We start from the raw sequence: 14,136 nt of genomic DNA, 5'->3' as shown, positions 1-14,136 counted from the left end.
GAACAACCTTGGCCAATGGAACGATTGGAACTAACCTTGGTCAATGGAACGATTGGAACTAACCTTGGCCAATGGAACGATTGGAACTAACCTTGGCCAATGGAACGGTTGGCAAAGTTGTACATTTGCATGGCTATAGCGAAATCCTCCAGGTTGTTCATGAATTGGAAGAAGGATCTGAACTCATCAAAGGTGATTCCCTACAAGATTAAAAAAGTCAAATTCAAATCAAAGTCAAATCCAAGTCAGTCAAATCAATTAAAATCTATTCATTTTACAAAGCAGACTAAAAAGTAATTTATCTCAACTCAAATCAATAAAAACTGAAAAAGATTCTCTATTATATTAAAGTATAAAAGTAAAAAGAGGAGTCGAATCTGAGGCTCAAACGGCATGAGAGAGACAGGAAGGAATTACACATAAAGCAAACGACTGGATGTCCCAACCCAAAAGGCCAGCCAGACAATGCAACAGCACTTCACATGACACATAATCTACTCCACTTAAACCAGAGGGAAGCCTTTAGTGTCCGCGGGACCTTGAAGACATCACACAGATAACAGACACAAAGGCAGGAAAATGACCAAACAGACAGAGTATACATCGCTGGGTTGTTCCCCCCTGGTATGGATACTATGAGTTGATTGTAGCTTTTGGGGAAAAGGTCAGAGTGTTTGTAGAGTTTCTAAAGCAGATTAACCTAACACTTACATAAACAAAAACAAAAGGGGGCTGAATCACAAACATCTCAGGGTTGGCAGATGAGTCAAACACAGGCCCTATTGATGTCCACTCAACCGTCCCACTGCTACTAGAAACTCCTATAGCTCGCTCCCTCCGGCGCCCTTCTGACACAACCATCCCACTGCTACTAGAAACTCCTATAGCTCGCTCCCTCCGGCGCCCTTCTGACACAACCATCCCAATGCTACTAGAAACTCCTATAGCTCGCTCCCTCAATGCGCCCTTCTGACACAACCGTCCCACTGCTACTAGAAACTCCTATAGCTCGCTCCCTCCGGCGCCCTTCTGACACAACCATCCCAATGCTACTAGAAACTCCTATAGCTCGCTCCCTCCGGCGCCCTTCTGACACAACCGTCCCACTGCTACTAGAAACTCCTATAGCTCGCTCCCTGCGCCCACACAACCATCCCAATGCTACTGGAAACTCCTATAGCTCGCTCCCTGGCGCCCTTCTGACACAACCATCCCAATGCTACTAGAAACTCCTATAGCTCGCTCCCTCCGGCGCCCTTCTGACACAACCGTCCCACTGCTACTAGAAACTCCTAAGCTCGCTCCCTTCGCCCTTCTGACACAACCATCCCAATGCTACTAGAAACTCCTAAGCTCGCTCCCTCCGGCGCCCTCTGACACAACCATCCCACTGCTACTAGAAACTCCAGCTCGCTCCCTGGCCCTTCTGACACAACCATCCCACTGCTACTAGAAACTCCTATAGCTCGCTCCCTGGCGCCCTTCTGACACAAACATCCCACTGCTACTAGAAATGGCACAACCATCCCAATGCTACTGGAAACTCCTATAGCTCGCTCCCTCCGGCGCCCTTCTGACACAGGTTGTCCCAATGCTACTGAAACTCCTATAGCTCGCTCCCTCCGGCGCCCTTCTGACACAACCGTCCCACTGCTACTAGAAACTCCTATAGACACAACCGTCCCACTGCTACTAGAAACTCCGCTCCCTCCGGCGCCCTTCTGGATGCTACTAGAACTCATGCTACTAGAAACTCCTATAGCTCGCTCCGTCTGGCGCCCTTCTGACACAACAATCCCAATGCTGATCGCTCCCTCCGGCGCCCTTCTGACACAACCATCCCAATGCTACTAGAAACTCCTATAGCTCGTTCCCTCCGGCGCCCTTCTGACACAACAATCCCAATGCTACGAGAAACTCCTATAGCTCGCTCCCTCCGGCGCCCTTCTGACACAACCATCCCAATGCTACTAGAAACTCCTATAGCTCGCTCCCTCCGGCGCCCTTCTGACACAACCATCCCACTGCTACTAGAAACTCCATAGCTCGCTCCCTCCGGCGCCCTTCTGACAACCATCCCAATGCTACTAGAAACTCCTTCAGCTCGCTCCCTTTTACAACCGTCCCACTGCTACTAGAAAAACTCCAATAGCTCTATAGCTTTCAGCTCCCTCCAGCGCCCTTCTGACACAACCATCCCAATGCTACTAGAAACTCCTATAACCAAACTCCGCGCCCTTCTGACACAACCATCCCACTGCTAAAAGCCCTTCTCTGCTACTAGAAACTCCTATATTAAAGCGCCCTTCTGACACAACCAAAAGAAACTCCTATAACAACCATCCCAATGAGGAAACTCCTATAGCTCGCTCCCTCCGGCGCCCTTCTGACACAACCGTCCCACTGCTACTAGAAACTCCTATAGCTCGCTCCCTCCGGCGCCCTTCTGACACAACCGTCCCACTGCTACTAGAAACTCCTATAGCTCGCTCCCTCCGGCGCCCTTCTGACACAACCGTCCCACTGCTACTAGAAACTCCTATAGACACAACCGAAGGAACACAACAATCCCAATGCTACTAGAAAAGCTCGCTCCCTCCGGCGCCCTTCTGACACAACCATCCCAAACTAGAAACTCCTATAGCTCGTTCCCTCCGGCGCCCTTCTGACACAACAATCCCAATGCTCCTGACACAACCATCCCAATGGAAACTCCAGCCAGCTCGCTCCCTCCGGCGCCCTTCTGACACAACCGTCCCAATGCAACAGAAACTCCAGCTCGCTCCCTCCGGCGCCCTTCTGACACAACCATCCCAATGACAGCTCGCTCCCTCCGGCGCCCTTCTACCGTCCCACTGCTACTAGAAACTCCTATAGCTCGCTCCCTCCGGCGCCCTTCTGACACAACCAGTCCCACTGGAAGCCTTCCCTGCCCTTCTGACACAACCCACTGCTACTAGAAACTCCTATAGCTCGCTCCCTCCGGCGCCCTTCTGACACAACCGTCCCACAAACAGAAAAAGCTCGCTCCCTCCGGCGCCCTTCTGACACAACCGTCCCAATGCTACTAGAAACTCCTATAGCTCGCTCCCTCCGGCGCCCTTCTGACACAACCATCCCACTGCTACTAGAAACTCCTATAGCTCGCTCCCTCCGGCGCCCTTCTGACACAACCATCCCACTGCTACTAGAAACTCCTATAGCTCCCTCCCTCAGTGGTTCCAACACAACCATCCCAATGCTACTAGAAACTCCTATAGCTCGCTCCCTCAGTGGCCCCTCCAACACAACCATCCCAATGCTACTAGAAAATAGCTCGCTCCCTCAGTGGCCCCTCCAACACAACCATCCCAATGCTACTAGAAACTCCTATAGCTCCCTCCCTCAGTGGCCCTCCAACACAACCATCCCAATGCTACTAGAAACTCCTATAGCTCGCTCCCTCCGGCGCCCTTCTGACACAACCATCCCACTGCTACTAGAAACTCCTATAGCTCACTCCCTCCGGCGCCCTTCTGACACAACCGTCCCACTGCTACTAGGGCTCCCTGGCGCCCTTCTGACACAACCATCCCAATGCTACTAGAAACTCCTTGGCTCCTCCGGCGCCCTTCTGACACAACCATCCCAATGCTACTAGAAACTCCTATAGCTCCCTCCCTCAGTGGCCCCTCCAACACAACCATCCCAATGCTACTAGAAACTCCTATAGCTCGCTCCCTCAGTGGCCCCTCCAACACAACCATCCCAATGCTACTAGAAACTCCTATAGCTCGCTCCCTCAGTGGCCCCTCCAACACAACCATCCCAATGCTACTAGAAACTCCTATAGCTCGCTCCCTCCGGCGCCCTTCTGACACAACCGTCCCACTGCTACTAGAAACTCCTATAGCTCGCTCCCTCCGGCGCCCTTCTGACACAACCATCCCAATGCTACTGGAAACTCCTATAGCTCGCTCCCTCCGGCGCCCTTCTGACACAACCATCCCAATGCTACTAGAAACTCCTATAGCTCGCTCCCTCCGGCGCCCTTCTGACACAACCGTCCCACTGCTACTAGAAACTCCTATAGCTCGCTCCCTCCGTCGCCCTTCTGACACAACCATCCTAATGCTACTAGAAACTCCTATAGCTCGCTCCCTCCGGCGCCCTTCTGACACAACCATCCCACTGCTACTAGAAACTCCTATAGCTCGCTCCCTCCGGCGCCCTTCTGACACAACCATCCCACTGCTACTAGAAACTCCTATAGCTCGCTCCCTCCGGCGCCCTTCTGACACAACCGTCCCACTGCTACTAGAAACTCCTATAGCTCGCTCCCTCCGGCGCCCTTCTGACACAACCGTCCCAATGCTACTAGAAACTCCTATAGCTCGCTCCGTCCGGCGCCCTTCTGACATAACAATCCCAATGCTACTAGAAACTCCTATAGCTCGCTCCCTCCGGCGCCCTTCTGACACAACCATCCCAATGCTACTAGAAACTCCTATAGCTCGTTCCCTCCGGCGCCCTTCTGACACAACAATCCCAATGCTACGAGAAACTCCTATAGCTCGCTCCCTCCGGCGCCCTTCTGACACAACCATCCCAATGCTACTAGAAACTCCTATAGCTCGCTCCCTCCGGCGCCCTTCTGACACAACCGTCCCACTGCTACTAGAAACTCCTATAGCTCCCTCCGGCGCCCTTCTGACACAACCATCCCAATGCGGCTCCCGCCCTTCTGACACAACCGTCCCACTGCTACTAGAAACTCCTATAGCTCGCTCCCTCCGGCGCCCTTCTGACACAACCATCCCAATGCTACTAGAAACTCCTATAGCTCGCTCCCTCCGGCGCCCTTCTGACACAACCGTCTGCTACTAGAAACTCCTATAGCTCGCTCCCTCCGGCGCCCTTCTGACACAACCGTCCCACTGCTACTAGAAACTCCTATAGCTCGCTCCCTCCGGCGCCCTTCTGACACAACCGTCCCACTGCTACTAGAAACTCCTATAGCTCGCTCCCTCCGGCGCCCTTCTGACACACCGTCCCACTGCTACTAGAAACTCCTATAGCTCGCTCCCTCCGGCGCCCTTCTGACACAACCGTCCCACTGCTACTAGAAACTCCTATAGCTCGCTCCCTCCGGCGCCCTTCTGACACAACCGTCCCAATGCTACTAGAAACTCCTATAGCTCGCTCCCTCCGGCGCCCTTCTGACACAACCATCCCACTGCTACTAGAAACTCCTATAGCTCGCTCCCTCCGGCGCCCTTCTGACACAACCATCCCACTGCTACTAGAAACTCCTATAGCTCGCTCCCTCAGTGGCCCCTTCAACACAACCATCCCAATGCTACTAGAAACTCCTATAGCTCGCTCCCTCAGTGGCCCCTCCAACACAACCATCCCAATGCTACTAGAAACTCCTATAGCCGCTCCCTCAGTGGCCCCTCCAACACAACCATCCCAATGCTACTAGAAACTCCTATAGCTCCCTCCCTCAGTGGCCCCTCCAACACAACCATCCCAATGCTACTAGAAACTCCTATAGCTCCCTCCGGCGCCCTTCTGACACAACCATCCCACTGCTACTAGGCGTCCCACTGCCCTCCTATAGCTCGCTCCCTCCGGCGCCCTTCTGACACAACCATCCCAATGCTACTAGAAACTCCTATAGCTCGCTCCCTCCGGCGCCCTTCTGACACAACCATCCCAATGCTACTAGAAACTCCTATAGCTCCCTCCCTCAGTGGCCCCCAACACAACCATCCCAATGCTACTAGAAACTCCTAGTGGCCCCTCCAACACAACCATCCCAATGCTACTAGAAACTCCCTCGCTCCCGGCGCCCTTCTGACACAACCATCCCAATGCTACTAGAAACTCCTATAGCTCCCTCCCTCAGTGGCCCCTCCAACACAACCATCCCAATGCTACTAGAAACTCCTATAGCTCGCTCCCTCAGTGGCCCCTCCAACACAACCATCCCAATGCTACTAGAAACTCCTATAGCTCACTCCCTCCGGCGCCCTTCTGACACAACCATCCCAATGCTACTAGAAACTCCTATAGCTCCCTCCCTCAGTGGCCCCTCCAACACAACCATCCCAATGCTACTAGAAACTCCTATAGCTCACTCCCTCAGTGGCCCCTCCAACACAACCATCCCTGCTACTAGAAACTCCTATAGCGCCCTCAGTGGCCCCTCCAACACAACCATCCCAATGCTACTAGAAACTCCTATAGCTCACTCCCTCCGGCGCCCTTCTGACACAACCATCCCAATGCTACTAGAAACTCCTATAGCTCCCTCCCTCAGTGGCCCCTCCAACACAACCATCCCAATGCTACTAGAAACTCCTATAGCTCGCTCCCTCCGGCGCCCTTCTGACACAACCATCCCAATGCTACTAGAAACTCCTATAGCTCCCTCCCTCAGTGGCCCCTCCAACACAACCATCCCAATGCTACTAGAAACTCCTATAGCTCGCTCCCTCAGTGGCCCCTCCAACACAACCATCCCAATGCTACTAGAAACTCCTATAGCTCCGGCGCCCTTCTCCCTCCCAATGGCAGTGGCCCCTCCAACACAACCATCCCAATGCTACTAGAAACTCCTATAGCTCACTCCCTCAGTGGCCCCTCCAACACAACCATCCCAATGCTACTAGAAACTAACCATCAGTGGCCCCTCCAACACAACCATCCCAATGCTACTAGAAACTCCTATAGCCCTTCTGACACAACCATCCCTACTAGGCGCTCCCTCCCTCAGTGGCCCCTCCAACACAACCATCCCAATGCTACTCCCACTGCTACTAGAAACCATCCCAATGCTACTAGCTCCTATAGCTCGCTCCTCAGTGGCCCCTCCAACACAACCATCCCACTGCTACTGGAAACTCCTATAGCTCCCTCCCTCAGTGGCCCCTCCAACACAACCATCCCACTGCTACTGGAAACTCCTATAGCTCCCTCCCTCAGTGGCCCCTCCAACACAACCATCCCACTGCTACTAGAAACTCCTATAGCTCCCTCCCTCAGTGGCCCCTCCAACACAACCAACACACTGAGCCTAACAAATGATGTAACGAGCCATTTGTGACGCTTTGCTATTTTAACAAAGCAAGCTCCATAAACTATCTCTTAGCACAACGACGAGACCCACTTGATTATCAATGGCGATCTAGCAACAAGCTACTCGGCCCGCTGAGAAGCTGCTCACCTCTTTATGTGTGGGTCAGTGTGTCGAATGAAAAACAAACTAAAAACCTAAAATGTGAAAGTTTCACTCAGCAACTAATTCACGGTTGCCTTCACCGCAAGTGAAAAACAACAGAGAAGTTTTCAGACAAGTATTTGGTTAGATAGTATGTCCACATTAATCATTTCAGTAATACCACAGAACAGAAATTACACAATAAGAAATCCCATTCCATCTTGGTGTATCACTATCTATGTTATGGCAAGCTGGTTACCTGATACCACTCTACACATTATTGCCACTCAGTTTATTGCTAAATAAGTAACATTTAATCTTCTTTTTTGTCAAAACTGAAAATAGAAAATAAGATTTAATTGATTGAAAAACATGAGAATGACCAGTTGATTACTGGTTGACTAAATCAATCTCACACTTCCAAACTAAGTAAAGCACACTTGCATGTGTTTGGAACAAAAGGCTATGAGGGTATTTAGGTTGAGTTGCCTTGGGGGCCAGGGGTGTTGGTGAGTCAAGGGCAAAGGGCTGAGCGGGTGTGTAGGGGGGATCATCTGGTGGGGGTTATGGGGGAGGGGGGGGTCGTCTGGAGGGTTGAGGGGGGGTTTCTGGGAGGTGACAGTAAAGGGGTGGAGGAGGGGGATGGAGGTAGTTTGAGGTGATATGGTGGTAGTTTGAGGTGAGGGGGATGGAGGTAGATTGAGGTGATATGGAGGTAGTTTTAGGTGAGGGGGATGGAGGAAGTTTTAGGTGATATGGTGGTAGTTTGAGGTGGGGGGAGGGAGGTAGATTGAGGTGATATGGTGGTAGTTTGAGGTTAGGGGAGATGGAGGTAGATTGAGGTTATATGGTGGTAGTTTGGGGTGAGGGGAGATGGAGGTAGATTGAGGTGATATGGTGGTAGTTTGGGGTGAGGGGAGATGGAGGTAGATTGAGGTGATATGGTGGTAGTTTGAGGTGATATGAAGGTAGTTTTAGGTGAGGGGATGGAGGTAGATTGAGGTGATATGATGGTAGTTTGAAGTGAGGGGGATGGAGGTAGATTGAGGTGATATGGAGGTAGTTTGAGGTGAGGGGAGATGGAGGAAGTTTTAGGTGGGGGGTGGAGGTAGATTGAGGTGATATGGAGGAAGTAATAGGTGAGGGAGATGGAGGTAGATTGAGGTGATATGGTGGTAGTTTGAGGTGAGGGGGATGGAGGTAGATTGAGGTGATATGGAGGTAGTTTGAGGTGAGCTGAGATGGAGGTAGTTTGAGGTGAGGTGGGATGTAGATAGTTTGAGGTGAGCGGAGATGGAGGTAGTTTGAGGTGAGGGGGGATGGAGGTAGTTTTAGGTGAGGGGAGACGGAGGTAGTTTTAGGTGAGGGGAGATGGAGGTAGTTTGAGATGAGATGTAGGTAGTTTTAGGTGAGGGGGATGGAGGTAGTTTAAGGTGAGGGGAGACGGAGGTAGTTTGAGATGAGATGTAGGTAGTTTTAGGTGAGGGGGATGGAGGTAGTTTAAGGTGAGGGGGGATAGAGGTAGTTTTAGGTGAGGGGGATGGAGGTAGTGTGAGGTGAGCGGGGATGGAGGTAGTTTGAGGTGAGATGGAGGTAGTTTGAGGTGAGCAGGGAGGAGGTAGTTTTAGGTGAGGGGGGATAGATGTAGTTTGAGGTGAGATGGAGGTAAATTGAGGTAGTTTGAGGTGAGGGGGGATGGAGGTAGTTTAAGGTGAGGGGAGATGGAGGTAAATGGCGGTAGTTTGAGGTGAGGGGAGATGAAGGTAGTTTGAGGTGAGGGGGATGGAGGTAGATTGAGGTGATATGGAGGTAGTTTGAGGTGAGGGGGATGGAGGTAGATTGAGGTGATATGGAGGTAGTTTGAGGTGAGGGGAGATGGAGGTAGTTTAAGGTGAGGGGGATAGAGGTAGTTTGAGGTGAGGGGAGATGGAGGTAGTTTGAGGTCAGGGGAGATGGAGGTAGTTTGAGGTAAGGGGAAATGGAGGTAGTTTGAGGTGAGATGGAGGTAGTTTGAGGTGAGAGGAGATGGAGGTAGTTTGAGATGAGATGTAGGTAGTTTTAGGTGAGGGGGATGGAGGTAGTTTGAGGTGAAGGGGGATGGAGGTAGTTTGAGGTGAAGGGGGATGGAGGTCATTTGAGGTGAGGGGAGATGGAGTTAATTTGAGGTGAGGGGGGATGGAGGATGGAGTAGTTTGAGGTGAGGGGGAGCCTTAGGGTGCTTGAGTGTGTTAGCATAAGGCAAAGACTACATTGCAAGCGCTCCACAATCACCTTCTCATCTGTAATGCTCTTGCGCACATTGTCCAGGTAACCTGCAATGTCATCTACGTTGGTGAAACGCAACAGGATGTGGGCAAAGTCCTCCTCACTGATGATAGGCAGGCCTTTGGAATAGGACAGGAACTCAATCTCAAGCACCTCTGTCTGCAAGTTGTCCATGAATCTGGGGAGGGATGGAGAGGGAGACAGAGAGGGGTGGAGAGGGAAACAGAGAAGGGTGGAGAGGGAGACAGAGAAGGGTGGAGAGGGAGAAAGAGAGGGGTGGAGAGGGAGACAGGGAGGAGAGGGAGGCAGAGAGGAGTGAAGAGGGAGATAGAGAGGGGTGGAGAGGGAAACAGAGGGGTGGAGAGGGAGACAGAGGAGTGGAGAGGGAGACAGCGAGGTGATGAGGGAGACAGAGAGATGGAGAGGGAGACAGAGAAGTAAAGAGGGAGACAGAGGCACTGGTAATAGGTAATGCCACCACTAACTCACATACCGTACAGAGAGAGGGGACACTGGACGGGGTACCTGACTATAGCTACCACAATGAGTTAGGATGAGTATGATTCATTCAAATGTGCAAATATTTATATAATTAGTAGAAATTACAATTGTGTATTGTACATTATATACAGCGCATTCGGAAAGTATTGAGACCCTTACTCAGTACTTTGTTGCACATTGTATATATATCTGACACTGCAAATGCAAGATGTAAGTTGGAGTTTTTGTACATTTCCCTACTTGCCTGTAAAAATCATCGAAGCCCAACTCTGCCTTTCCCTTTTTCCCGAAGAAATGAACCAGCAGGGTCGTGTCGGTCATATTTTCATCTATATTCTGGGAGGGAAAACAAATGTGTGATTTAGTCTGACTTCCATTCCTCATAAAGAAATGGACCACTTATGGCCGACCACGAGGACCATTTATCCACAAAGACCCAACCATGCAAAATACATTTGACTCACACAAACACACACATGCTTGTACGTAGAAACATGCAGCCAAGTGCCACATACAGAGCTCTTGAACAACACAAATGCAGACAAATGCTTTTATGCTCCCTTCATTGTCTAATATCAATGTGTAAATGTAGCACACCTCCGTCATTTTACAATTGACTATGTTAATGGTTTATATGTGGCTAGGAAACACAGGGAGACCAACGTTGAACTTCCAGCATTTTCCCTTCTCCTGACAGTTACACATGGTACTGAGCCATATCAGAGTCATGTTACACATGGTACTGAGCCATATCAGAGTCATGTTACACATGGTACTGAGCCATATCAGAGTCATCAACCAAACTAGGGTCAACAACATAGTTTATCATCAACAACAAAATAAATCAATGTATTGAGCATGATACCATATCATGTGACATTTAAGACACAACATTACACAGACCTAATCAAGAGAACCCGTAAACACCTACAGGTTAAATAGGAAAGGGACACATCTGAAAACAAGACATGTGTAGCTACCTCCAGGTCAGAAAAGAGAGCTTGGCTTGCCCCCTTTCTCAGAGCATCCCACATGCCCCGGGGCTCTAACTGCTGGGCCTCTTTTCTAAGGACCTGTGATGGTGGTAGAGTAGTGGAGGCAGAGCTGTTAGATGACGACAGAGCACATCTGGCAGACATTAACAGCATTAACATCAGGCATTAGCATTAAACACACACACAAAAACAGGCAAACAGACTGACGGACAGAGAGAAGTAGAGATGGACAGACGGACGGACAGACAGAACTAGAAACAGACAGATGAATAGACAAACAGACTGACCGACAGACAGGCAGAGTATCTTTCAAATAGCCAACTGATTTGAACTGATTGACACTACTGAACTCATCCTTGCAGTTACAACAGTAAAACAACTCTCTGACATCCAACCACCCAGCCAGGCAGTCTTAGACAGGACATGAGTGCTGAGAAGTCCTCACTGTCAGTATAGTAACCACATATCTAGGAAGTCTGTGAAAGACTGAAACACCCCATCCATAAAGCTGTGAGCTCTGCTCTGCACTGGAGCATGCAGCCTTCTGGCGAGGAATTCAGCCAAGACAGCTGCATATGTCCGAGACACACAGGGCGTGAAGGGTGAATTCATGACAGGTTTACAGTGTAACTGAATCCACTCAATCTGAATACATCATCGTTTGAACATAGCTGCAAGCTGAATGCAGGTTACGGTGTACTTTTCATCCACACTTGTGAAATGGGATCAGATTGTGATTAAATAAACATTTTGGAATGATATCTCTCTTTGTTCATTGTAGTTGATAGTGGCCCACCCTACCATGTCCCAGAGGGGGAGGCAGGTTACACCCTATCAATGAGAAAATGTTGTCACTCTTGTATAATCATGGGCAATGGAAACCATCCAATACATTTCAAGAATACAACGATTCTTTCAAATGCAGCATCCCAAAGTGTCTGTGGAAGTCAGTGTCTTTTTCATCCAAGTGAATGTTATGTCTGGACTAGTGTGACATCAAACAAACAAGGCTGCTTCTCACCAGTGTGACCAACTCTCACTCAGTAAGGTCATGCAACAGTGAATTCCTTTACTCCTGCAGTCCTATTGATATAATAATGTAGAGTCTAGCATTATTACTCTTTGGTAACAGTACTAGTAATACTAGTTATGTGAATGATAGCATTACATGTACAGTTGAAGTTGGATGTTTACACACACCTTAGCCAAATACATTTAAACTCAGTGTTTCACAATTCCTGACATTTAATCCAAGGAAAAATTCCCTGTTTTAGGTCAGATTAGGATCACCACTTTATTTTAAGAATGTGAAATGTCAGAATAATAGTAGAGAGAATGATTTATTTCAGCTTTTATTTCTTCACATCACATTCTCAGTGGGTCAGAAGTTTGCATACACTCAATTAGTATTTGGTAGCATTGCCTTTAAATTGTTTAACTTGGGTCAAACGTTTCAGGTAGCCTTCCACAAGCTTCCCACAATAAGTTGGGTGAATTTTTGCCCATTCCTCCTGACAGAGCTGGTGTAACTGAGTCAGGTTTGTAGGCCTCCTTGCTCGCACATGCTTTTTCAGTTCTGCCCACACATTTTCTATGGGATTGAGGTTAGGGCTTTGTGATGGCCACTCCAATACCTTGACTTTGCTGTCCTTAAGCCATTTCGCCACAACTTTGGAAGTATGCTTGTGGCCATTGTCCATTTGGAAGACCCATTTGCGACCAAGCTTTAACATCCTGACTGATGTCTTGAGATGTTTTGCTTCAATATATGCACATAATTTTCCTCCTCATGGTTCCATCTATTTTGTGAAGTGCACCAGTCCCTCCTGCAGCAAAGCACCCCCACAACATGATGCTGCCACCCCGTGCTTCACGGTTGGGATGGTGTTATTCGGCTTGCAAGTGTCACCCTATTTCCTCCAAACATAACGATGGTCATTATGGCCAAACAGTTCTATTTTTGTTTCATCAGACCAGTAGACATTTCTCCAAAAAGTACGATCTTTGTCCCCATGTGCAGTTGCAAACCGTATTCTGGCTTTTTTATGGTGGTTTTGAAGCAGTGGCCTCTTCCTTGCTGAGCGGCCTTTCAGGTTATGTCGATATAGGACCTGTTTTACTGTGGATATAGATACTTTTGTACCTTTTTGCTCATCAAAAGGTCCTTTGCTTTTGTTCTGGGATTGATTTGCACTTTTCGCACCAAGTACGCTCATTTCTATGAGACAGAACACGTCTCCTTCCTGAGCGGTATGACGGCTGCATGGTCCCATGGTGTTTATACTTGCATACAATTGTTTGTACAGATGAACGTGGTACCTTCAGGAGTTTGGAAATTGCTCCGAAGGATGAACCAGACTTGTGGAGTTCTACATTGATTTTTCTGAGATCTTGGCTGATTTCTTTTGATTTTCCCATGATGTCAGACAAAGAGGCACTGAGTTTGAAGGTAGGCCTTGACATACATCCACAGGTACACCTCCAATTGACTCAAATGATGTAAATTAGCCTATCAGAAGCTTCTAAAGCCATGACATCATTTTCTGGAATTTTCCAAGCTGTTTAAAGGCACAGTCAACTTAGTGTATGTAAACTTCTGACCCACTGGAATTGTGATACAGTGAATTATAAGTGAAATCATCTGTCTGTAAACAATTGTTGGAAAAATTACTTGTGTAATGCACAAAGTAGATGTCCTAACCGACTTGCCAAAACTATAGTATGTTAACAAGAAATTTGTGGAGTGATTGAAAAACAAGTTTTAATGACTCCAACCTAAGTGTATATAAACTTCTGACTTCAACTGCAGTACTGTTCACCATTCTATCAGGTTTTAGCTCTAGGACATTCCTTGAAACAAATAATCCCAGCGAAACAGTTTTCCAGGGCCAACTTCTGCCTCCACCCACAGGTGAGCAAAACACTCTGTTGACAAGTGCAGATTTTTTTTACCTCATCCTTTTTGCCCTGGTTCTCGATGTCTCTCATGTCTCGACATCGCCTTGTTCAAAGGCACCACGAACAGCCAACCAGTGAGGGCCAGATCCTCTAACACATGTCCTCAAAATGTGTCTTGCTTCATTTCATAATATTTATTTATCTTATTCTTTTTCTATGCCTGGCAGGGGAATGAGACAGTTGAGACAGCTGATAAAACACCTCTTCCTCTCC

General features: G+C 48.8%; 1 protein-coding gene across 3 annotated transcripts in view; it reads right to left on the bottom strand.

Moving 5' to 3' along the window:
- The window catches only part of micu3b (mitochondrial calcium uptake family, member 3b), a 40,319-nt gene that overhangs the window by 13,560 nt on the left and 12,623 nt on the right, over positions 1 to 14,136 (bottom strand). For 2 of the 3 annotated variants that reach the window (XM_064973363.1, XM_064973364.1), the window contains 4 exons: positions 10,951 to 11,043; positions 10,215 to 10,306; positions 9,476 to 9,647; positions 92 to 200 (listed from right to left, as the gene is read on the bottom strand). In XM_064973363.1, coding sequence (XP_064829435.1) covers positions 92 to 200; positions 9,476 to 9,647; positions 10,215 to 10,306; positions 10,951 to 11,043 — 466 coding nt within the window. The remainder of the gene's footprint in view (positions 1 to 91; positions 201 to 9,475; positions 9,648 to 10,214; positions 10,307 to 10,950; positions 11,044 to 14,136) is intronic. The other variant, XM_064973365.1, reaches the window with a different exon arrangement.

This window comes from Oncorhynchus masou, chromosome 9, assembly GCF_036934945.1.
Source record: "Oncorhynchus masou masou isolate Uvic2021 chromosome 9, UVic_Omas_1.1, whole genome shotgun sequence".
Taxonomy (NCBI): domain Eukaryota; kingdom Metazoa; phylum Chordata; class Actinopteri; order Salmoniformes; family Salmonidae; genus Oncorhynchus; species Oncorhynchus masou.
This window is presented reverse-complemented; position numbering and strand designations above follow the sequence as displayed.